Raw genomic sequence first — 25,591 nt, 5'->3', positions numbered from 1 at the left:
AAAACCCTGCACGCGGCATCATAGGGACCTAACTCCCATGAGCACGGCGGACAAAATCCTTCTCTTCTTTTCCCAATCTCAAACTCTGGTGATGGAGATATTACAACGTACCACGTGCCGTGACGTGACGGTTCCTTTTTGGTTGGATCCCAATCACAAATTGCCACGTGTCGATGGCGTAGACATAAATAAATAAATAATTAATTAATTGAAAATGTCACCTTTGCGTTCACCCTCTCCGTCGTCCCGGCGGCTGAGCGACGGATTTGGTGACGCAGAGCCATGGCCGTGAGCGTGAGCGAGCTACAAGTTATTGTGGGTTTGTTCATGCACAGAGGGGTGGCAAGGAGAGACGACGAAGTGGTTGGCTGGCTGGCTCGGCCATGGACGAGAAACGAATGCGAGCCGCCGTGACGACGGAGGGGGTGGCTCGACCATGGACGGTCAGTCTAGATGTGGCTCTGACAACTCCTCCGATGACTGCAGATGGAGGAGGGAGAAGAGAGAGGCAAAAAAAAAAGTAAGTGAGAGTTCTAATTTCTTTTATTTATGTTCACTGACACGTGGCAATTTATCATTTGACTTCAACAAAAATCGAATGCCACGTCATGTGACGTGATACATTTACAAATGTGGAAATGATTTGTATGCATAATTCATTAAAATAAAATATGGATAATTAATCACTGAGATTTGCACCAGTAGCCACCCTTCTTACTTGAAGATAATTAGTTTCAGACGTGGGTTTCGACTCCCACGGTCTGCAAAGAGGTAGGCAAAAGTTCGAAAGTGAGTTAAGAGATAAAATATGACAGATAATAATAAAAAAGATGTGGGTAATTTTCATATTAGATTTATAATAACTCGCCAACTAAGATATTGGGTGGACGAAATTCTCCACTGTCAGAAATTTTACCGTTCCAAAACACTACGTATTAATTCTTGGACTTTGGGATCGATAATTAGTGAATGACTGTGAACGAGTTTAAATACAGATTTTTATTTTTTATATATTAAAATGAGCAAGTCTAAACTAATATGCAAAAAATATGGCAGTGATAAATTTTAGGTGAGATGCTACATGTTCACGAATTGAGATGCACTTTATGATGCATCCAAGAAATTTGTTAAAATATCAAACCCAAAAAATTCAAACCGTTAGATCAAGACACGGTTTAATATTTAAATATTTTAACACTCCCATTCACTCGTAAACTGGACTTTGATATTAGCTTAAAGTGTGGAAATATGCTATTAGGGAGACAGATAGAGGCCTGAAAATATTTAAACTCAGGACCTTCTGCTCTAAAACAAAAACCCAACGCATAGCATGTGACTTGTCTACCCCTGTTTACTTCTCTTTTATTCGAATTTGCTTGTGTGGATGGATCACATCGCCACGTCCTGTTTCATTATTTTTGCATTTTTTTTATGTGGTCCCATAAATCCCAAATGCTGTTAAAAGGTATACAAGATATCCATTTGAGTGCCACTATAAAGTTATGTTAGGTTTGAATTATAGCTTATGCACACCACTGACAACCCGAAGTTCCAACAATATCATTGCAGCCCTATCAAGATACTTGTAGCTAGAATATCTATCACACAAAAAATATTGTCTAAGTTAGGGAATGAGTACGGGCCATTCAAAAATTCGCTCACGATGTGAATCGAGCTCGTGACTGCGTAAAAGAACAGTAATCCCATTATCACCAAGCCAATCATCTTGGCATCGTTGCCATGGCGGGTGTCTCTCAACTCTCATATTTCGTTCCGTTCAACCAAAACAAATGTCATCACTTGTTTATCCAATCGGCATTGACGTGACAATTCACGTTTTCCGCTTTGCATTCCTCACATAAGGACTAACTAGTTCATCTGTTGTTGAGCAAAGTTTTCAACCTAATCCACTTTTCCCATCATTACATAATCATCACGCAAATCATCTTCACCAGAAATCCGTGACATCGTACATGGATGAGACCACGTCATATAAAGTCTACATCTCGAATTCCTACCGACAGGCATCTTGCGTAAGTTCTAATCTCCCGTTAGTTGACTTTGACTGTCGATTGAGCCGTGAGCAGCTGTTTACTTAGTTGGGTAAACGCAACAGCCAGGTAAATCACTAGGAAGGTGCAGCAACAGTGGCTTCCCATGTCGTCTGCACTCATTTCACGATCGTCGGAAGCCAAATCCCGTGCAGTCAAACACGACTTCGCCGGCCAAAATTCAACACCACACGTCGTCGTCGTCTCCTCTCTCGTATAAAGCCTCGGTTCCGAGTCAGATTTGGATATCCAAAATGCTTTTCAACTCTGCAGCTTGAAAATTAAACAGATGGATGTCTCTTTTTTTTTGGGCATCAAACTGTTTTTTAACACCCGGCAACTCTTTCAGAAATATACCAACAATAGACAAAACTTCGGTCCTTTTGAAATGAAACAGTAGAATTGTCCGGCAAAGTTGTGATGCTGGGGGAAAAGACTCAGATGCAGGACACAACATCCAGTCTTCCGTTTCCACAAAACCCCCATTCCCCCCCAAGCAAGCGAATTTCTTGACGAGCACTTCCTTCATGGGGAAGGACAATCTCATCTTCCATCCGCGATGGACCATGTCCTCGCAGCCCCAGATTCTAGTTGTTCGGAAGCCGGCTCACGACGTTGTGCTCTGGTTTATGTTCGCATTCGAAGTCGAGATGAACGAATGCCCGCTCGACTTCTGGGAGCTTCTCAAGCTTTATCTGGAGGGTCTCCCCTATCTCGTGGGCCTCCTTCAAAGGCAGCTCCTCCGGAAGTTCAATGTCAACCTAATCACAATCATACAAAAACCAATTTTTATTCACCAAGAAGTTGAAAGCACAACAGGTCAACGTTTTGCTAAACAAGCAATCCATCAGGGATCAACTCAGTTCAGACAACACTAAACTAAAACACAGTAAGTCGAAAGTCTGATGAACTCAGTCGACAAAACAGCACTCATCAGTTTGGCCACCATCTAACAAAACTCGTCGTAGTGGCGGAATCCAGAGACACGAGTGTAGCTATCCATGGCTCTCAAAGATGAAAGAAAGCAATTGTATTTGAGGACTCACCTCCACAAAATAAAGCACGCCAAAGGTGTAAGCACGGACAGTGTCGATCCGCTTGATTTGAGGATGTCTTATCACCAAATAAGTTAGTTTCTGCAAAAATTCTGGAGGCGCCGACTGTCCTACAAGCGAAACTGCATGAAGAAGCATACGTGGTCAATGTACTTGGTGAGAAACCTGTCTGAAATCAGCATCGCATCGTCCTGAGTATTCTAAGACAGCATTCTACTCCTCAGCAAGATCATACGTTTTAACCGACCCCTCCATGAGATTTTCTTTCTCCTATCTAAAATTTTTTCAATCTACTTTTACTATTGTCAAGCTTAATTGATTACCTGCAGGGTGCAGGTCGAGGAGGATAGCGATGACATAAAAAGACGTACCTGCATTTTCCATGACTGTTCCGGACCAATTGGTGATGGTGTAAAATGCAAGCAAAATAGCACCGGCGGGGTCAATCCACCAGTAGTATTTATCACCAAGAACTGCCGCCGCGAGACCTACTACATTTGTTATCACATCGAAATAGTGATCCTGACAATGGGCAGTGATTGAAATTCAGGTACTCAAGTCACACATCTGAACAGATATGTGTCTGCTCGCTGATGTATGTACGAGGAAATGTAATCTTACGATGTAAATAGCAGTCAAGGCAGAAGATAGGTTAGCACTAGCAATTAAAGTCACACCTTCGCATAAGCACGAACGATGTCATTCGATGAGCTTCTGCAGTAAATCCAGAGAGCAAGTTTTACAACAGTAGCAGATAACATGATTGAGTATAGCCATGCCAATTGGCTCGAACTCATCTTTTCAGAAGCTTCATCTTCGACTAACTCTTCTACAGCTTGGACCAGTATCTGAAAGCCTGGGAGAAAATTGGTAACTATCAATTCTTTTTCCCATTCAGAATCCAAACACTCGTTTGAGATTATGAATTTTCCATGAATCAAGAAGTAGAAATTTTCAGTTCAACTCCCTCACAGGATCTAGAGGAACTTTCTCAGAAAATTGTGTTGAAATATTCATGTCAAGTCATCAAAGCATTAGTCAATCAATACACTCGTCGAATGAGGTCATTGTCGATTCTTAATATGGTCTGCCCATTTATTGAAAAGCATCTCTAACTGTCAAACATCAGTAAGGTTAATGAACTTCAGTTTGGGAGGACAAAAATGGTAGAAAAAAAATTCTCCCATAGCCTTGCAATTATAAAGGACGAGAACTTGGCTTCAAGAACACCCAAACGTCTGGCACATCGACATCTCTCTCTAAGCTTCTTGTATACAGTCTATTTGTAGATCCATTTATCAACCGAAGCAATCCCTCGATTGAGCTTGTTACCCCGCCCAGTGAGCTTAAGCAGGCACATTCTTCTAAATAGTGGGTCAAAGGCATTTTCCTTCGCAAGTGAATGGAAAATCAACTAGGATAAGTTCTTTTCTTCTTTTTGCTAGGAGACTAGGATTAGATTGTTGAAAAAAAAATGAAACATCCTGTATCAGATTGCATTCATCCATGTAATTGGAGGTAAGAGAGTGAGAGAGGAGCCATCCGCTACTTATTTGCAGTAGCGCACGATACTGAGATAACTGCAGTGTTGAAAAAAAAGAAAAAGGAACGAACCAAACATCTTCCATGTTATGACACTACCCACTTCAAACCATGCTGAACTTCTTGAGGGATGCTATCGACTGCATAATTAGCTTAATTCTGCATACTTACGTCCCTTCTCATTGATTTGACAACATAGGCAACCAACTTTTTTCTCCATATGAATAGTCATTCAAAACTCATACTTTGGGCTGCAGAAAAGAAATTCGCTGAGCATACACTTCGACGTAAGTCAAGCAGCCACAAACATCTAAAATGCTTCAATTATCTTACGCCAGCCCTAAAAGGCTAGCCATGAGATTCAACATCTCAAACAACTGGTTTCTCAACATGGTTAAAAGTCTTGGAACTTTCTTAAGTTAAGCCAAATACGGAAGCTGCTACAAAGTTAACCATTAGGGGCCACAAAGTCCTGTATACTCCCCACAAGAATCATTAGGGTCCCCACAAGAAATCATTAGGGAAGTGATGAATGAGAAAGTACCTAGAGTAGCCATGACAGCTGCGAAGATGATTATTCCTACCGGTTGCACCCTCACTTTTCCAATGGGATACTTGTAAATGTTAATCTTCTTCATCGACAGGTGTGTGAACCAAAGTATGCCGCCAGCCATGAGATCAAGTAGAGAATCCAATGTAGATGCTGCAATAGCTATTGATCCACTCTTAATTGTCGCGTAGATCTGTATTATAACACGTATTCCATCGTGAATGGTTCCAGCATTTGCAATGTGAGTAAAATTAATTTGACAACATTGAGTTACGTAAAATTCTGAATAGAAACATTATTCAAGAGCATCTCAAACAAGTTTAACATCAAATACCGGATATTGAAATTAAACAGCAATGACTTCCTTGAAAAAAGAAAAGGATCTTTTGATGCGACAAGCACCTCGACTGCATTGCACATCTTCATCCAGATTAACAGACCATGCACTTGTGCCGGGAATAGAACAAACTAGCAAATGTGTTACCTTAAATGCCAGCAGCACGATATTCGCATAGTTCGATATCATCATCGCTCTTTCGTGCTGCACTTGTTCTTCCAGATTTTCGTCATCTACATCATCAGAGTTCACCACAGTGTCCACTTCTTCAAAGGACTTCAGGGTCTCGATTTGCTTTTCATAGTACTCCTTCTCCCCTGTAATATCAATCCAAGACCATTTGTTTCATTGTTCAAACTGGACAAGGACCAATAGAAATTTCCTTCCCAATAGAAGGGACAGGAGACCCTTAAACATGAGCAAAGCAATTGTTTGCACACCATGCTCAATCACAGACATCAGATAACAATGAGGCATGTCATTTGGAGAAAGGACATTTTTTTTTTCACAGGGATCGTGCATCACAAGCAAAGGATTCAGTTAGAACAAGTCAGAATCTCGTTGAAAGAGATTATCGTAACCTTGTTTGAACAGAAACATTAAAAAGAAAAGGAACAATCGTGGCTCAAGTGTCATGGACATATCACATGACAACATAGTTATATGAATGCAGAAAAAGTCAATGAGGCATTCTCTCTCTCTCGTCTTCTGCTCTTTCTGGTGGAGCTTCGCATGTCAGCGCAATATGAACCCCCTAAAGGAGCAGAAATGACAGGGACAACCACAAAAAGCTAGACACAACAGTACAATGATCAACCATACTCGGATGAAGACAAAAGGAAAACTAAAAATGAACGGTGTACTTTTCTCCATTCCCGTTCCTCAAGCCCGCCATGAACGAAAGAAAATGAGCTCGAACTCATCCGTCCATCCATCGAGCCCATCCTCATCCTCGTAATGCCGAGAGCAAAAAAAAAACAAAAGGAAACCGAAGCCCAAGCAATCCGATCAGAACCAGAGAGAGCGAGAAGAAGGGCGAGGCGACCTTTGCTCAAGCCTCTGGTCTTGGAGAAATCGATGTCGTACGGGTCGGATTCCACGTCGAGGCCGGAGCGGATCTTCTCCGGCAGCTTCGCGACGAACTCGGTCCTGAGCGTGTCGACGGAGTTCCTCCGGCGGAGCGACCTCCCGCTCCTCCGCCCCCCGTTCGCCCCCAGCATCGGCGATCTCGCCCCCGGATCCTCCATCACCCTCCGGAACACCACCACCACCCTCCAAGAGGGAAGAAACGAAAAGCCTGAGCTCCGAACCGAGGGAGGAGCGGGGGCGAGAGAGCTTCGTGTTCCGGCTCGTCAGATTCCGATTCGATGAGCGCGAAAGGAAGACGACGGGTGGCGACTCCTCAATCCTCACCGAGTGGAGGAGGCCATCGTCGTTTCGTCGTTGTCTTTTCTTGCAGTTTTTTGGAACCGCGTGATTATGGGGTGGAATGGGATTAAAATAATATTCTGTGTTTAACTTTTTGTTGCTTTGCAATCAATGCCCGCGACGCAGTTGGCTTAGCGCTGGCTAATTTATATTTGTTTGCCTTAAACAAATCGTGCTCCGATCTCTTTCCAAAAGGAGGAAGGGGGAGGGCAGCTGAGCCGGTCGGGGCCACGAACGTCGGTTGGAAAGTCAACGGAGCAAGTGGTAACCCGGGGCCACATCCATCGTAAAAGTTGATTTGCACCGGCGCACGTGCATCCGAGGGGCTCCCACCGGGTTCCGAGATCCCAAAGCAATCGCCGGGCCGTCCGTCGCAGTATCCGCACCCGACATCGTAGGACCTGTTGCCCCGTGAGCTCCGATTCGGGCAAGAATCTTTTTTTTTGGCCGGACAAAATCTTTTGTTTCCGAACCACGAGCTCTGGTGATGGTTTTACTACAGATCTGGAAATGATTTTATACGCACAATTCGTTAAATGTAAGATGTGGAAATATTTTTCGGACCAAAAAAGAAAAAAATCAAAAATATTGAATGGACGAAATTCTTTCCTATCAGAAAGAGATAATGACGCAAACAGTTCCCGAACTTTGGCTCAATGTATAATGTGGTCCCTTAACTTTTAATTTGTTCAATGTGGTCCCTGAACTTTAGCTTAATGTTCAATGTGGTCCCCGAACTTTTAATTTCTCAATGTGGTCCCTGAGCTTTTGGTACGTGCTCGGTATAGTCCCTGAACTATAAGAAAAAGTTCGATGGAAACTCAGGGGCCATATTGAATATCAGGCTAAAGTTCATGGACCACATTGAACATTAAGCTAAAATTCAGATACTAGATTGAACAAGTTAAAAGTTTAAGGAACACATTACACATTGGGTCAAAGTTTAGGGACTGCTTGCATCATTTTCCCTATCAATTTTGAAGAAAAAAATTACCGTTCCAAAACACTACATATTAATTCTTGGATTTTGGGAACGATCGATAATGAGTTTGTGACCGTGAACAAGTTTGAATACAGTTTTTTTTTTGTTTTTTTTTATATATTAAAATGAGCAAGTCTAACCTAATATGCAAAAAAATATGGCAGTGATAAATTTTAGGTGAGATGCTACTTGCTCACGAATTGAGATTGCACTTGATAATGCATCCAATAAATTTATTAAAAAATTTAACCCACAACTTTGAATTATTGAATGAAGGCATTATTTAAATATTTAGGAGATTTCCTAGATGCTCAGTTGAACTCACCACCGGGTACTTGACAAACGCGTACTTCCAAAACAGATGAGGACAAGGCCGATTTAACTGAACATCAGTTTCATGTCTCGAGACAAAGACAGAGAAAGTGACGACCACCGAAGAAGATACAAGAGCATGCCAAGGGTGCCTATACCATAATTGAGTCTGGTGTCGTGATAACTACGTAGAGCGATGCCGTCTACACGATTGACATCGTGACGCCACAATGGAGAAACGTGGCCTATGCGCATTGTTAGAAACAAAGCATACCCGCTTCTTAAATTATGATGACGTTTATATCAAGTTGAGAATTATGATAATAGAAAAAAGGAATGTTCTCGTCATTCACAAATGAAGAGTACATATTTACAGGATAACTATCTAACATAGTAAAATATCAATGAAAATCAATCAAAATCAATTAAAAGAAATACACGAAATCTCCTAAATATAGCCTAAATATATCTATATCTCTAATAACCATGATCAGCGTATGCTGTTCACATATGTATCAAAACATACTTTCGGATCGAAAAATCACCCAAGAATGGTGTAATTAGGGCGCGAATGATAATTATTCTGTTTCCCTATTTTTCTATTTTTTTTTCCTAAAACAGATTTGGAACAGAAATCCATTTAGTAAAATAATTTCATTTTTTTATTACTGGGACAAATTTGGTCAAGAAATAGATTTGGAACAAAAATGAGAAATTAAAATTTTTACTTTTCTATTTTTAGAATAGAATAAGAAATAACAACTCTCTTTTATTGCTCACTTTTGCCGCCCGCCAGCCGTTCGCCGCCACTCACCGCTACTCACTGGCTGTCCGTCGCCGCCCACCGCTGCCGCTTGCCAGTCGTTTGCCACCACCCCCCGCCGTTGCTCGTTGGCCATCCGTCGCCGCCGTCGCTGGCCATCCATCGCCGCCACCGCTTGCCATCCGTACATTGTTGCCCATCGCTCGTTGCCACCGCCATTGCCGCTCACCAGTCGACGGGAATAGAAATTTTGCATTGTTATCAAACGAATTTCTATTCCAAGAACAAAAATTTTGTGTCGTTATCAAACGCTACTTTTTGTTCAGAAACTCGTCCGGGAAAGAGAAATAGATTTTTAATTTCTATCCAAAAATAGAGAGAGAAATATTGTCATTCGCGCCCTTAGTGACTCACGAACCTATAAACCCCGCAATACAACTTATTTATCGCGGCTTAGCTACTAAAACTTGCCTAATCAGTGTAATATAATATATAAGTTAATTCCGTCGAATTTGAGCGGAAGAAAATGATATAAAAAAAAATTGGAGTTGTGAGTGCGCATATCACGTGACTTGTCTACCCCGGTTGAGTTTTCTTTTTCTCGAATTTGCTTGTGTGGCTGGATCACATGTCATCGTCACGACCCACCTCATTATTTTTGCATTTCTTTTTGTGGTGCCATCAATCCCACATGCTGTTAAAAAAAGTATACAAGATATCCATTTGAGTGCCGTCATAAAATTCTCCATCTGTTACGGTATGTTTGGTTTTTTTTTTTTTTTTGGTCAGAGTATGTTTGGTTTGAATGACAGCTTATTTGCAATCCAAATTTCCGAGATTAGTAAGCCCATGGCCCCTTCGGGATACTCGTAGCTAAAATATCTATCACACAAAATATGTAGCAACTAGACAATAAGTACGAGCAGTCCAAAAGTTCGCTGCGTAAAAGAAGGGTAATCCCATTAGGGTTAATACCACGAAAAATCCTAAACTGGTACACTTGTGACACATTTACCCCAAATTATTTTTTGATCATAAAAACCCCAACCCAGACACCTGCGACAATTTTACCCAAACATACCACAAAAATCCTAACCTAAGACACATGTGACAATTTTACCCGAACTAATTTTTAATATTATTTTTTTTTTTTTTCTTTTCTTTTCTTTTCTTTTTTTTTTCCTTCACCTTCAACCTCAGCGGCCGCCGGCCCGGCGACCGGCCAGAGGCCGGAGGGCCGCCGCTGCAGACGGCGAGGGCGACCCTGCCGATCGGCGAGGCCGCCCTCGCCAGGACGGCGACCCTCGCTGCGCGGGCGAGGGCGGCCTTCGCCCGACTCGGGCGAGGCGGCCTCGCCGACGCGGCGAGGGCGGCTCTTGCGACGCAGCGAGGCGGCCCGCGCCGGATCCGGCGTAGGGCGAGGGCCGCCCGACGCCGGCGAGGGCGGCCCTCGCGGATCCGGCGTAGGGCGAGGGCCGCCGCGAGCCCAGGCGAGGGTCGCCCTTGCCTGGGCGGGCGAGGTCGCCTTGCCCTGGGCGGCGAGGACGCCGCCCGCCGCCGGTGAGGGCGGCTCGCCACGCGGCGATGGCGGCCCTCGCGGCTTCCGCTCTGCGGCCACCGGACCGGCGACCGGGCCAGTGGTTTGAAGATGAAAAAAAAAAAAAAGAATAAAAATAAATAAAAATTCGAAAAATAAAAATAATATTAAAATTTTGATTCAGGGTAAAATTGTCACATATGTACCAGCGGGTTTTTGTGGTAAGTTCAGGGTAAAATTGTCATAGGTATCACCGGTTGGGGTTTTAGTGGTCAAAAAATAGTTTAAGGTAAAATTGTCACGGTATCAGTTTGGGGTTTTATGGTCAAAAAATAGTTTGGGGTAAATGTGTCACAAATGTACTAATTTTAATTTTTCTGGTATTAACCCAATCCCATTATCACCAGGCCCACTGTCTTGGCATCGTTGCCAAGGCATTATCACTGCTTCCTCTTTTTCTTATTCAAGGCGTTTTTTGAATCTCTAATATCGTGCTCCATTCAACCAAAATAAATGCTATCACTTGTTTATCTAGTCAGCACTGACGTGACACTGATGCGACGATTCACGTTAACATTCCGCTTTCCATCTCTCAAGTGAGGATTAATTAGCTCAATTTGTTGTTAAGCGAGTTTTTCAACCTAATCCTACTTTTTCCCATCATTACATAGTCATCATGCAAAATCATTTTCAGCAGAAATCCGTGACACCGTACATACATGGATGGAACCACACCATATATACGTCAACATCACAAATTCCTCCGGAAAGACATTTTGCTTTAGGTTTCAGTCTCCTGTTGGTTGACTTTGACTGTCGGTTGAGCCGTGAGCAGTTGTTCAGTTAGTTTGGCAAAAACCCAACAGGTGAATCACCAGGAAAGCGCAGCAACAGTGGCTTCCCATGTCGTCCGCGCTCATTTCACGTGCAGAAAATCAGCAGCGGTCCTTCGTACACCGCAGAAAGAAACCCTCCTGCGCGGAGGTTCCGAGTCAGATTTGGATATCGTGCGAAGCCGACTCGCGCGCAGTCAAACACGACTCCGCCAGGCGAAAATTCGACTCCGCACGTCATCTCCCTCTCGTATAAAGCTTCGCTTCCGCTCGGGAGATGCTGGGTAACGCATCCGATTCGATTCCAGATTCGACCCTGTTTCGATCCGTTGAGATTCCGGAACATCAGACCCCGCCGATCCGATCGCGGAACCGGCCATGGAGTTGTTCTCGTCGTCTCTGGCGGACGTGCTGACGAAGATCGCCATGTTCCTGGTGGTCCAAGCCCTGGTCTACCTCATCCTCTCCAAATCCTCCGACGTCTTCTCCAAGGACAAGAAGCCGAGGTCCCTCAGCTTCAAACCGGCCCGCTCCGTCAGCATCCGCCGCATCCTCGCCGCCCTCTCCGACTTGCCGGCCGGCGGCGAGCCGTCGCCGAGGCCCGAGCGCCCCCAAGTCAAGGAGGACGACGACGACTCCTCTGCGAATTGATTGGTCCGCAAAAGAGCGCTTTGTATCATTCGGATGTAAATACAGTTTTGTGTGGTGATTCGTGTTTTTCGTCATCTGTAAATCGATCAGGCGTGGGAGTGGCGTGAACTGGTGGAACCAGAAATATTGTTTTCTATGAAATAAAATATGGACTTTTGAGTGTGAAATTTCGTAGGGGATGTAGATCAGATGGTAGAGCGCTCGCTTAGCATGCGAGAGGTACGGGGATCTGTACCACGCATCTCCATTTTTTGTTTTTTTTTTTCCATTCCTTATTCGTTTTCTTGTTTTTGTTCCTGGTTGTTATTTGCTACTCGGATTCGATTTCAGGTTTATTCATGTCCGCATTGCTCCCGAGTTGGTTTGTTTGTCTCTGTTTGTATTCGTGGGGTGAATTTCTGGTTCTAAAAGGGGATGAAGAAGATTCGGGCCACGGCCCACGAGCTTCACAAGATTTGGTTGGACAAGCCCGCTTCATTTTTGAGGCCATTGGACTTTCCAGGGTGGACCTGCTCCCGGTCGGCCCGAAGGGCAATCCATATAAAGCCCATCCAGGTTCAGTCAATTCTAGGGGCGAGCATGGTTTCGGGGATTTACATGATAAACGGACTGAATTGGCCATACCTAGCCGATTTTGGTCCGATTCTAAATTTTTGGAACCAGTACTCTGCGAGTAGGTTCTCATTTCTAGGTACCGAACCCACCCACCCAGGAACTCGCGGTTTAGAAACCCAACCCAAACCTTATTACTTTCTTATTTTTCATATCGCAAGCTCTCCTCTCGTTTCTCCCTCTCGCTCTCTACTCTCTAGTCTTCGATAGAGATTGTAGCGCAGCATTCTTTAAAAGTATGAAGTAACATTTGAACATGGGTCTTTTGAAAATACTCCACTGTAAAAAAGATTGAAAAAAAAAAGGTGAACCGTGAGGTTCCCAAGCTGAGTAGACCTTGGAACAGGATCGGATACTAGGGTTGGTTTCAAAACCTGCATGGTAAGTTCTAAGATTACGAAAACTGAGAACCGGCTCTAACATGGTAAATTTCAGAATCTAGATTTGGAACCTACCTTCTCTGGAACGGATCACTTTTAATCAATTTTGTGGTAATACTTTAATCAATTTGCCAAGCCAATACGTCAACATCGTTTGAAAAGTCCAGAGTGGATGAAGAAAAAACGAAATTCGCGAGATCCTGGATTTCTTTATCCAACTAGACAAGATCCCAATAAGTCCTAGACAATGCTATCAAGGGAACGGTGCTGATACAATAAAGTAGTGATTTAGTCCCCCTAGCTTAACAAGGTCTCCCTAATTCGTGTCCCCACACGCGGACGCGAATCGCGGCCGATGAAAGGGGCGGGGGGGTCTTCTTCCCGCCTTCGCATGATTACCGCAGATCTCGTTCCCCTGTTCCAGCAGCAAAACATCCCCCCTTTCCTTCTTCTTCTTCACCTGACGCCACCGACACATGTACCATGCACTCCGGTTTATTTAATTCGTGCCCTAATTGGGAAATATGGGGCAAATTAATGAATCACTTGATTAGCCCATGCCTTGCTCGAAAGAATTCTTACACAAACGAGAGATCTATCGCGTACGGGGACACATCTCACCACATTTTTTAAGCGGGCGAACACATCCCCTTTTCAAATTAATATCAATTCGAATTTCTTTTTTTATAAAGTAGAGCGAAGGAGACGGGGGAGTTTTAATGATTAATCTGCTTCACCGTACGGACAGTTTTATTTAACGCCGTGGTGTAATTACGAGCTCAGTTAGCCTAATCCCGGTGACCGCGTCTATAATTATAACTACCCTCGCGCTAACGCCATGCTCACGTCACTTTAACCGCTCCTCCTCTTCTCTCTCCCTCACTCTCGCTCGCTCAGTCACATCTGCTTTCGTTCTTCCCCATGGCCGTCGCCGACGCGTCCTCCCCGACGACGCAGCGGATATTCCGCCACCTGATCTCCCCCACCAAGTCCGACGCGAAGCCGTGGCCGCCGCCGCCGCTCCCGCTCCCGCTCCCGCTCCTCCTCCCCTCCTCCTCCTCCTCCTGCGCCGCCGCGAGGGGGGCCCGGTGCTTCGCCGGCGGCTTCATCCTCACCTTCGTCGCCTGCACCGTCCTCTTCGTGCTCAACCCGGCCACCCACTCCTCCGCCCCCTGGCTCACCAACCTCCTCGCCGCCTCCGCCCCCGCCTACTCCTACAGATCTCACTTCTCCTCCGTCCTCTCCCGCTTCCGCCGCGATCCCTCCGAACCCGCCGCCGCCCTCTCGCCCCCGCGCCCTCGCCTTCCCGGAGACCTCGCCGTTCCTCGGGGCGACGAAGGATCGGCCGCTCCGCATTTGGACGATCGGAGGAGGAGGAGCGGGAGCGGGAGTGGCGCGACGGAGAGAGCGAGCGAAGCGGCGTTGGGGTCGAGAGAGGACGGTGGAGATGTGAATGGCGAGAGTCCATCGAGGAAGCAGAAGAAGAGGAGGAGGAGGAGGACGGAGAATTGGCTGCGGTCGTTGAAGAAGTGCGATGTGTACGCCGGGAGATGGGCGAGGGACGGTTCTTATCCGCTTTACTCGCCTGGTTCCTGTCCTCACATCGACGAGCCATTCAATTGCTTTCTGAACGGGAGGCGTGATTCTGGATATCTCAAGTATAGATGGCAACCGAACGACTGCGACATCCCCAGGTGATTCGCCTGCTTCTCTTTGCCAATGCATGCATTCAATGACATCAGTGTTTGTGGGTTTATCTACATTTGTGTCATACTTGTTCCCCCGGATGCATTTCTGCAATGCTGGACTGGTTGGTGAGGCTGGTTGGATGAATGTGGCTTGCAGGTTGAGCGGTCGGAAGATGTTGAAATTGCTGAGGGGAAAGCGTCTCGTGTTCGTTGGCGATTCTCTCAATAGGAACATGTGGGAATCGCTTGTGTGTATTCTTAGAAACTCCGTTGAGGACAAGAGCAGAGTCTTTGAGGCTTCGGGAAGGGAAGAGTTCCGAACCGAGGGCTCCTACTCATTCATATTTCAGGCATGTCATTGAACTTCAGAAGCGGACACTTTTAGGGATGAGGCTTTTTGCTTATATTCTTGTCTTTTGTCGGAGTCATATGCTTGATTCTTTCCGTGCTGTTGTTTGAAAATGTAAATCTTCACAAGTCAATGTGTTGCTCAAGAACTCTATCATGTTTGGTTGAAGATGCAAAAGCTGATTGCACATGCATTTCTTTTCTGTCCTTTTCTATTTTTTTGCGGGTGATTTCTTTAAAGTTCAGTGCATCCCTCCTAGAAGAATCGGTGACTCTAAATATCTCTCTCTCATAAGCAATTTTCGAACTATGGATTGGTAGGATTACAATTGCTCTGTGGAGTTCTTTCAATCACCATTCTTGGTGCAAGAATCGGAAATGCCTATGGCGAATGGATCAAAGAGGGAGACGCTTCGACTAGATGTCGTTGAGGGATCGTCTGATAAGTACAAGAATGCAGACATCCTTGTTTTCAACACTGGGCATTGGTGGACTCACGAGAAAACTTCCAAGGGGTAGTTGCTTAATTCCTTCCTTCTCTGCCGATTTTAACGGATCGGACACAGAACTCAAGGCATGAAATAATTTTGCAGGAAGGATTATTATCAGGAAGGCAGTCACATCTACAGCCAATTGCACGTGAAAGAGGCATTTCGGAAAGCATTGACAACTTGGGGAAGATGGATAGACTCCAACATAGACCCCTCTAAAACACAAGTTTTCTTCAGGGGCTATTCTTTTGGCCACTTTAGGTAAGTAGGATTTGTCCCTTAAATGTACGCTTTATTTATACACAGATTAGTTCTCTTTGGTTTCTTTCTAAGTACACTGTCCTTTATGAGCAGAGGAGGACGCTGGAATTCCGGTGGGCGATGTGACCGTGAGACCGTTCCATACAACGAAGAGACATACTTATTCAAATATCCTCGAAAGATGAGAATCTTTGAATTTGTGATGAAGGGTATGAAGACACCAGTCTTTTATCTCAATGTAACAAGGATTACTGGTTTGCGAAAGGATGCACACCCGTCAATATACAGGATGCAGAATTTAACAGAAGAGGAAAGGAGATCACCAGTGCGATACCAGGATTGTAGCCACTGGTGCCTGCCTGGCGTTCCTGATACATGGAATGAGCTCCTATACAGTCAGATTCTTATTAGGGAAACAGAAAAGCGGCAAAAGAACAGCTGAGGAAAATAGTATAGATAAAGGAACAGAATGGTCTCCCTGCCTTCTTGGTTACGCCAAATAAATGAATTACCTTTTATAGCTTGCTTCCACGAACTGGATGACAGGACCATTCACGGTTGGGCCCGAGCTCTTCTGGTGGACAAAGAAGATCTGCTTTTGAAGGGAAGGGACAGAAAGGGCACATGGTCCCTGAACATTTGCTTCGTTTTACTATACAAAGTCATGACTTTGCACTACTGGTAAAAGGGGCACGGAGATGGGATAAGATTACAGATCTCTTAGCTGCGATCTCTGTTGAGGCTTGGCAACCTCTCTTCCGAACTGATTATTCATTCGGTATAATGCCCCTTAAACTGTGAAAAGGCAAATGGATGCCCTTGAGCAATGAAAAGCTGACGATTATTTTAGCAACTGTATGTAGGCTTGAGTATTGTTATCACCGATAGTTGGCAATTTGCCCGTTTGGTTTTGGCATTATCAGTTAGTTTGCTTCCTTCGATGTGCAACTTGATCAGAATTCAATCTAGTAGGTTGATTGGCGTTTGTTTCATTCATCTCTAATCTTTCACTTCATGCTGTCATTTTGCCAATTGCTCCCGTCTTGGATTATTGCGCAATTGGACATAGAAGCACATAGGAGGAACTACCTGCGATCCTCTATGATGTCAGTCCTTTGTTATTCATCTGTCATAACTCAATTCTCGTACTCACTTGTGTCCCCTTCAATGAAATTACGTGAAATCTGTCAACTCATTTTATTGCTGCAGTTGGCCTTGATTGGAATCCAAGTTTTTCAACTTTCTTTACTCCCAAGTTTAGTGTCTCTCGAAAGATATAAGACGGTTGAGTTTGTCGTTTGGCCAAAAAATGAAAGATTTTGTTGCTAAACCAGGACGACCTATGCCATCCAGACTGCACAATCCATTATAGGAAGCTCGGAGCTTGTTTTTCGGCCAGTAAGGAATCCCACCTGTGAAGCAAACGAACTTTGCAGCTTGCCGACATTAAGATGCCGGTCGGCAGGAAACACACGAGCGAAAAGATTTTTGAGCTCGTTCATATGACGATATATGATATACAAAGTTTCCCTTACATGCTAGATACACTGCATAGATTGGAGATGCAATATTTCCAATGTAGGGCCTGTTCATCCCTTTCTTTCGAAGGAGGCGGCTTCCGGCTAGCGGAGCATGATTCAGTCCAATGAAGAGCAATACTCAACGAAATTGAATGCAATAAAGGACTATATGCTTGGATTCCTATGCTGTTGTATTATGAGAACCGAACCATTAATACTGAACTCAGACGAAGCTAGTACGTCCCCCACTATTCCGAGCTCGGGACATTCTTCCCAGTCGCTCATCCCGGTGGTCATAGGCGACTGCCCTCGCCTCCCCCTCCCTACGATGAATAGCGTGTACATATCCCCCATCTCTGTTAGGGCGGCCACCGTTTGTGTGCCGTTGTTCACGCACTTCTCCACATACCTAACTTGTCCCGATCTCACATGCCTACATTTTGACAATGTCAAGACTTCATGTATGCAAATATAACATGACCTTTCTTGTTAAGGTTAAGAAAATATATACACCACATAGAACTGCAGTTTAGCATGTTTACGCAGAACTGTGTAGCAGACTGAAAATTCCTGTGCTCACTCGAAGAAAAGGTAATCCAAAGTATAAAGGACCAAAAGTAATACCTATTGTAGAAGTCTGCCAAGAGGACATCGTCGTCTGGATGGGCCGCGTTCTCAGTTGAAGACGACGGCGACGGCACAAACCTAATGACCGTCAAATTAACGCAAGGATGAGTAGCAATTCGTTTGCTGCAGGCCAAAGCCTCCTGGTCATCAGGGCCACCAAAAAACAGCGTGGCGACGTGCTGTGTGGTCTCGGAGCTTAGTATTTGCGTAAACCCCGGGGCACCTCCAGGGCCTCGGTTGACAATAATTCCCACCGAGCATGGTGCGTGCCGGAGAACTCTTTGGTTGGTGGTCCTTATCCCTTCCTTGCCGCTCTCCATTTTGCCATCGATCCTTTGGTGCTTGTGGAAAGGTACTAGTATAATGGAAACTCTCAAATCCTCAGCATAATCGCAAATGTCCTCATACATGTTGGAAAACGTCGACACGGCCTTGATCTGCTGGATCAAGACTTTAGTATCTGCCGTGAAGGCATCCACGGCATCATTTATCTCCACCACATCGTTCCCGCCGTAATCATCCTCGTTGACCTCAATCTCCTCGTCTTCGAGCTCGTGATACAGTGCAGACTTGGCCTTGTGCTTCTCTGGGAGTTCGACCAAGTGCATCAGGTACGGGGTGATTGGCGCTGTCTGGGGGCCTCTCAGTGCCGAGATAATCCCAACCGACGCTGCTACATGCCGTGGGCCATACACGCACGCTAGGAGCCGGAGTTCATTTTCCGGGTCTTGCAGCTCGAGCGATCGGTAAGCCTGAGCTAGCCTTTTCTCCTCTTTCCTCATTATGATAGATATCACTACTCCTGAGATGACCGTGTTAATGACTATGGTTATTAGCAGCAAGTCATGGGACTTTAGAGTCCAACTCTGCCAAAAGAAAAAGGTTTAACATTCAGTCTCTATATATGGCATCAAAACTCATAATAAGGGATTGAATGAAAAGAGGCCATCTCATATGTTTCGTCTCTAATTCAAGTTAACAAGCCATGGTGAACTTACAAAAATGTTTGAAACACCACTCAGGAGCACCAGATCAGCATGGCCTTTCATGTTCAGCAAGAAACCGATCAAAACGCCCTCGTTCAGGGGAATCTTCATGTACTTGCAAGCTGCTAGGGTACCGCCGACTTTGCCGACGATGCTAAGCACGACAATCAGGATAACAGAAACGATGTTCTCCAACTTTTGGAAATAGTTCCCATTAAACTGGAATCCGATATAGCCGAAATAAATGGGCAGTATGAAATTGTTGATGGAATAGGTGAGCTTGAACAACAATGTACGAGCCGATTTGCCTTCCCTAGGGAACATCAGACCCAGGAGGAAACAGTTGATCGAGCTATTGTAAGACATCAACTCTATGATCATGGACGTAGCTATAACGAGAGACAATATGACGAAGACCTCGGTATTTTTCAAGTACTTCTGGTTTCTGTTTCGTCGATTGAACCAAAGAGCCAAATACTTATTCAGAAAGATCAGACCCACGGTGACCACGAGGCAGAGGATTCCGCGGCCAAAGCCCTTCCCGGAGTGAGTTGCGATGATTAAAGCATACAGAAATAAACATGACATATCATTGACCACTGAAGAACACACAGCTAATCGGCCAAGGTCAGAAGTCGCGATCTTTAATTCAGCTGTCAGACGGATCACGGCAGGAGGGGCTGCATTCGCTAGAACTATTATGACGAAAAGACCGTAAACAATGTATGCATTACCTATAAAATCTAAGTACCGGTAGGAGAAGAAAGAAGCTGTCCCTCCAAGGATGACACTCAATATGATCCCGCCATATGCAATCGTGCCAGCGGGTCGTAAAGTTCGAATTGCATAAGAAATGTCCGTCTCCAGACCGATCTGGAACATGAAGATTATGCTGAAGAAGAATTCCATAACCGGGTAATAATCTTTGGTCGATTGTTCGTACAAGAAAATTTTCACTTTATCGATGCGCGATAACCCCGTTGGACCGAGTGCAAATCCCGCCTGTACCACAAACGCAATAAACGTTAACACGCATCTGAAAAGCGTGTAAGGTACGAGAATTCAGTCGAACCTTAGCCCAAGAATGCGAAATATGAAGACTTCGCAAGCAATAAATGCAGGAAATGACAGACCAGGATTTGCGCCACGGGCCCGGAATTTCCCACGGCTTTCATCGCGAGGTGAAAGAGATGGGAGAGGACGAGAATGCCGGACATCTGCAGCCCCATGGTGGTCAGGGGGTTGATCAAATCTGGTTGACATATGAACGTTTGTGTTGCATTCATTGATAGCAAAGCATACACAGATTAGTTCAGAACAAAGGAGAGAGGGAGAGGAAGAGAGAGAGAGGTATAGTGTTAGAGACGCTTTCCTTCTCACCAAAATCATACCCTCATTTGGAGTCACTAGGGAACGAGCAGATGTAACACGGATGCGTGGTTTTAGGGGACTTGAGCATACCGAGTCACAAGTTTTTGCAAGGCCAGTTGATGTCCATCCTTATCTCCGGAGAGATTGGACCGTCTAGACATCCCATGAAACATTGTTACCGGTTCAAACACCGATGTTATCGAATAAGTGGCTCCATAATCATCTGCTAATACCAACTAAAATATGCCATTGAAACAACACTTAAGAGGTATTTAAGGGATAAGGTGGAAAAGTATAATTACCTGCCCGACTTGCGATTTGCGTGAATTTTTTTTTTTTTTTGCAGTATAAGCTAGTTACGGGGAAAATTATCAAAAAAGTCGTAAACTTATTATACGACGGTCAATTTAGTCTTGAACCTTTCAATTTTGCCGATTCAGTCTCGAATCTTTTGACAACTTGCCAATTATTAAATTGAAGAGATAAACGGCAAATTATTAAGCAAAACGGGATTAGAAATTTTAAGAAACTCATAATGGCATCAAAAGCTCCATGGAGGGTTTATTAATCAACCCGCTAGTCGCTACACATAAGTTCAACATTGATTTTCATAAGTTATCCTTTGCCTATCAATATGTGGCGATGTTATCACTAGAATCATATCTTAGAAAAGATTTTGTTGTCATTTTCATTAGTGCTTCACAATAGATAGTTGTTTGATGATATTCATGTTTACTAATATTTGAAACAAATCACTAATACCTTATGGAATCCTCAAAAAATTTTGTTTCTCTCTAAAGGCAGCTAGGTTTACTTGAGGATAAGTGCACCGAAAATCTTAAAATTTATTGCAAAAGTGTAATTGAATCATAAAATTTTTAAAAGGTACAATCAAATCCTCCGTCACTTTGCATAATGAAAAATGCTGACATGATATTTTTTTTATTAATTTATCTATCATACGTGGCATTTTTTTTATTATTTTCTTTCTCAAATCTTACTTAAATTAGATTAAAAAAATAAAAACTTATATATATTTTTTAAAAACCCAAGCTTAAAAAAAAGAGCCACAAACTATCACCGACGGGCCGTCGCCACCACCTATCACTGGAAAGGGTCAATAGAGGTTGTCAGGGCCTTGCCAGTGGATGGTGACCCTCGCCGGCCGCAGGTGAGGACCGCCTAGATTTAGGGGAAGGTCGCCGGCCCTCGATTAGGGTGGGGGAGCATCACTGGCCTCAAGCGAGGCCTCGTCAACCCACCCACTTGTTCTGGTTAATCCCAACATAATTATCGTTAATGTGTTGTAACATGCCGAGTTCCACCTCGAACCCATGATTGGTGGTGCTGTCGTTGTCTGTTTCGTTGAACATGCCGAGGTATTGGCTTAGCAAGTGCCTAAGGAGGCCTATTTGGTGCACAACCACGAAGAGGATCCCGTGGCCACTCGGTGTCTCGTATTGAGGTTGAATCGCGCGGTAGAGAAGGAGAAGAACGACCCTCACTCCAGATTTGGGCAGCCCTAGATTTGGGGTGGGGTCTCGTCCTCTCCGGATCTGGGCGAGGGTCTCCAACAGTTAACAAGGCTGTGTGTGACCTCTGCTAGCCCTTTTCAGCGATGGATAGCGGCTGCGGCCCACTGGCTAGGGCTTGTGGATGTTTTTTTAGCTAGGTTTTTAAAAAAAATTATCATTTTTTTATTTTTAATCTAATTTAAATAATATTTGAGAAATAAAATAATAAAAAAAGCAAATACCTCGGCATGTTCAACCAATTTGATAAGTTTTAAAATTTGATAAATGTTTTTTTTATAAAAATTTTAAGGCTCGATGACACTTTTACATAAATTTTTAAGATTTACTGGGCATCCGGACAAGGACAACCACCTCGGCCAAAAGATAAGGTTATCGAAAGTAAGACGTGAGGTGATGGTGGTGGGGTTGGAGAGTTGGACTGGGAAAAGTTGCGGAAAAACGAACAAGACAACCTTTGTCGGGTTCCCGGCGTGTCGCCGTCCCTGCCACCGTCGCGGTTCAAGGACCGCTAAGGATCTTGAACCGCCAAGGACTGGGTATGCCCCAACGCTCGCCATCGGTGCGACCTCATGAATCTCTCTAACTTTTCGTTCGGAAAGTAGATTTCCGCGTCGCAGTGGTGTGAGGCGAAACTAGTTGGAAATGAATAGACCATGCAGTTCTCTTCTATAAAAGATCATAGTTAGCGGGCTCCTTTTAGTTTTGATAGAGTTTCAGAGGATAGAGTCGGGCGAGATTATTAGTCAAGGGTGAGATGATTTTGATGGGCAATAAAGATGAGTGAAAAAACTCCACATTCTATGATGCCTTCTTTTTCTTTTTCACCCAAGCTAGCTGGGGGGGACCGGCGTGCGTGTGGCGCCCACAAGAACCCTGTTTTTTTCCGAAAGAAAGTGTCGAGTGCGTAATTGTTGTTATCTTTGGACACTTGAATTAGGTTTAGAGAAATGGATTGGATGCATTTCTCATTAGGCACAAAGGTCAATATATAGATACAAGGAAGGTATAAGCGTAAATACATACAACTCTAAAATATACAATATAACCTACCTAAGATATACAACATAACCTAATATATACAATATATCTAACACCCCCCTCAAACTCAAGGTGGGTCAACCAAAGAGAGTTTGGAAAAAAGAGCAGGAAAATGTTGTGATGTAAGAGATTTGGTGAAAAAATTGATATGCTGAGCTACAGAGGCTACAAAAGGGAGAGAAATGATGCGTGTCTAAAGCTGATGACGCCCGATGTGACAATTGATGTCAATGTACTTGGTATGCTCATGAAAGACCGGACTTGTAGCATTGTGAATAGCACTTTTGTTGTCGCAGTGAAAAGGAATAGGAGAAGGGGAGGCAACACCCAGATAAAAAAGGAGACGACGAAGCCAAATAATCTCAACTGTAGTATCGGCCATAGCACGATGGTCAAACTCAATAGAGGAGCGAGACACGATAGGCTGCTTCTTGGCACGCCAAGAAATCAGAGAATCACCCAGAAAAACACAAAATCCAATGATGGACTTGCGATCAGTAACATCTGCTGCCCAGTCAGCATCAGAGTAAGCATGAAGAGCAAGTGAGGAAGTCGATGGGAGAAAAACAGAGCGTGTCATAGTACCATGAAGATATCAGAGAATCCGGAGTACAGCAGCATAATAAACTGTGCGAGGAGTCGCTACAAATTAACTGACAAGATGAACAGCATAGGCAATATCAGGACGTGGTATCCAGAATATGACGGTGTTTTCGCTCAGCAAGACCATTTTGAGCAGGAACACCAGGACAAGACAATTGAGGTAGGGTTCCCTGAGAAGTTAAGAAAGAATGAAAAGCTGTAAAGAGATACTCCCCACCCGAATCAAAATGAAAGACTTTAATTATTTTAGAGAATTGAGTAGAAATCATGGTTGTAAAATTTTTATAGATAGAAAGAAATTCATCACGAGAACGCATGAAATAAACCCAGGTATAACGAGAATAATCATCGATAAACAATACATAATACTTAAAACCACTTCTAGAAAAATGAGTGACAGGACCCCAAACATCTGAATGTACTAAATCAAAACAGGCATTAGAAACAAAAGAGCTAACAGGAAAAGGAGGTGCAGATTGTTTAGCTAAAGGGCAAATAGTACAAGGACGCATGACAGATGATGGAACAGGCCCAAGTACACCCTGCTAACGTAGAAAAGGCAAACGAGACGTAGATATATGGCCCAAACGCTGGTGCCAACGGTCAAGGTTGAGGATGGCAAGAACAGGTTGAGGTGAGGGAAGCCAAAGATGCCGCATCGTATACAATCCTCCATGTCTACTGCCCCTGCCAATCGTCCGGCCACTCGTACGATCCTGCACAACACAAGAATCAGCGGTAAATGTCACAATATAACCTATATCAGCAAGTTGCCCAACAGATAAAAGATTAAGAGCTGAATTCGGTATATGCAACACATTAGGCACATGAAAAATGCCAGGGATAGTAAGGTGGCCATGCATAGTGGCAATAAGAGAGGATCCATCAGCTGTAAAGAACCCTTTTGGATTTGTAAGTGCAGTCTATTGAGTGAGAAGCTGAGCAGAGGCAGTCATGTGGTGAGCAGCACCAGAGTCAAGAATCCAGGAGGAATTATCACTTGAGGATTGCGTAGCAGCTGCAATAGCAATAGAGGAAGATGTACTAGAAGAACCAAAATGAAGCTGAGCTAAACTAGAAAGCCGAGTCTCAATAGCAGCAAGGCGATCATCCGAATATGAAGATGAAGTGGCACGGTCCTCGGATGGAGAAGGGACAGGTGCAACTGAGCGCGAGGATCCATCAGAAAGATCACGCAACTTTTGAAAACATCGATCCTCATAATGTCCATTTTGTTTACAGTAGTTACAAAAAAAAAACGTGAACCTCACTGAGAAGAGGTACACTGAGATGAGCGACACTGGGAACCACACTAAGAGGAACTGGACTAGAAAACAGGCTATGCGATGGCAAGTACTGTAGAGGGATTTAGAGATGGAGGAACACCAAGAATTCCTCGTCTAGTTTCCTCGGCCTGAAGTTCCTTGACTACATCAGAAAGAGATGGAGCAGGATAACGATAGAGAATCTGACTACGAATTCCCTCAAAATCTGGTGAGAGTTACATCAAGAATTCGTAGAGACGATACTTGTTCTGATCTTGAAGCTTAGATGCAGCACAAGCAGTGCAACCAGCACACGTGGGACATGCTAGACGAGCCAACACATCAAGTTGAGACCAAAGAGACGTCATATAATTATAAAAATCACGAACAGATCGTGTACCCTAGGTGGAACAATGAAGTTCTTACATAAGCTAATAAATACGGACAGAAGTTGTTTGTGTATACATCTCAGCAATCTGATCCCACAACTGTTTTGCACCAACAATTTGAGAAAATTGGGGGAGAAGATCAGGGCTAATAGATACAAATAAAATTGCCCATGCTTTTCCATCGGCAACATGCCAAGACTTAATTTCAAATTGACATTGAGCAATTTGATTATCACTAGGTTTGGGCTCTGCAGTATCGGACAAAGATGTAGGACAAGGACGAGTATCATCAACAAGCTCCTATAAATCACGGTAAACAAGAGCAGCCATTACAGAGGGTTTCCAAATAATATAATTGGAACCATCCAACTTAATATCAATGCGATCACTACTATCAGCCATGATTATGAGATTGATAAATCAAAGCGGAAGCAAG

General features: G+C 44.1%; 4 protein-coding genes across 4 annotated transcripts; 2 read left to right on the top strand and 2 right to left on the bottom strand.

Moving 5' to 3' along the window:
* Window positions 1–1,894: 1,894 nt before the first annotated feature.
* Window positions 1,895–6,963, bottom strand: LOC115679042 (metal tolerance protein 4-like). The gene is made up of 7 exons (XM_056309502.1): window positions 6,581–6,963; window positions 5,683–5,852; window positions 5,193–5,391; window positions 3,784–3,962; window positions 3,478–3,628; window positions 3,098–3,228; window positions 1,895–2,812 (listed from the first exon to the last, which is right to left on the bottom strand). The coding sequence occupies exons 1-7, from the start codon at window positions 6,780–6,782 to the stop codon at window positions 2,639–2,641; spliced, it is 1,206 nt and encodes a 401-aa protein (XP_056165477.1). The 5' UTR covers window positions 6,783–6,963; the 3' UTR covers window positions 1,895–2,638.
* Window positions 6,964–11,520: 4,557 nt separating this feature from the next.
* LOC115679220 (uncharacterized) lies at window positions 11,521–12,137 on the top strand. Its single transcript, XM_030602819.2, has one exon. The coding sequence runs from the start codon at window positions 11,769–11,771 to the stop codon at window positions 12,039–12,041; it is 273 nt and encodes a 90-aa protein (XP_030458679.2). The 5' UTR covers window positions 11,521–11,768; the 3' UTR covers window positions 12,042–12,137.
* A 1,790-nt stretch (window positions 12,138–13,927) lies between these two features.
* On the top strand, window positions 13,928–16,815 carry LOC115679237 (protein trichome birefringence-like 1). Its single transcript, XM_030602843.2, has 5 exons — window positions 13,928–14,727; window positions 14,879–15,071; window positions 15,391–15,584; window positions 15,663–15,821; window positions 15,915–16,815. The coding sequence occupies exons 1-5, from the start codon at window positions 13,955–13,957 to the stop codon at window positions 16,261–16,263; spliced, it is 1,668 nt and encodes a 555-aa protein (XP_030458703.2). The 5' UTR covers window positions 13,928–13,954; the 3' UTR covers window positions 16,264–16,815.
* Window positions 16,816–17,299: 484 nt separating this feature from the next.
* On the bottom strand, window positions 17,300–20,434 carry LOC115679236 (cation/H(+) antiporter 1). Its single transcript, XM_030602842.2, has 4 exons — window positions 20,088–20,434; window positions 18,967–19,956; window positions 17,966–18,834; window positions 17,300–17,774 (listed from the first exon to the last, which is right to left on the bottom strand). Exons 1-4 carry the CDS (start codon window positions 20,238–20,240, stop codon window positions 17,507–17,509), a joined length of 2,280 nt encoding a protein of 759 aa, XP_030458702.2. The 5' UTR covers window positions 20,241–20,434; the 3' UTR covers window positions 17,300–17,506.
* Between the last annotated feature and the right edge of the window lie 5,157 nt (window positions 20,435–25,591).

This window comes from Syzygium oleosum, unplaced genomic scaffold (assembly GCF_021117445.2).
Source record: "Syzygium oleosum isolate NSW1041296 unplaced genomic scaffold, Sole_v2.1 Sole_v2.03, whole genome shotgun sequence".
NCBI classification, from domain to species: Eukaryota; Viridiplantae; Streptophyta; class Magnoliopsida; order Myrtales; family Myrtaceae; genus Syzygium; species Syzygium oleosum.
This window is presented reverse-complemented; position numbering and strand designations above follow the sequence as displayed.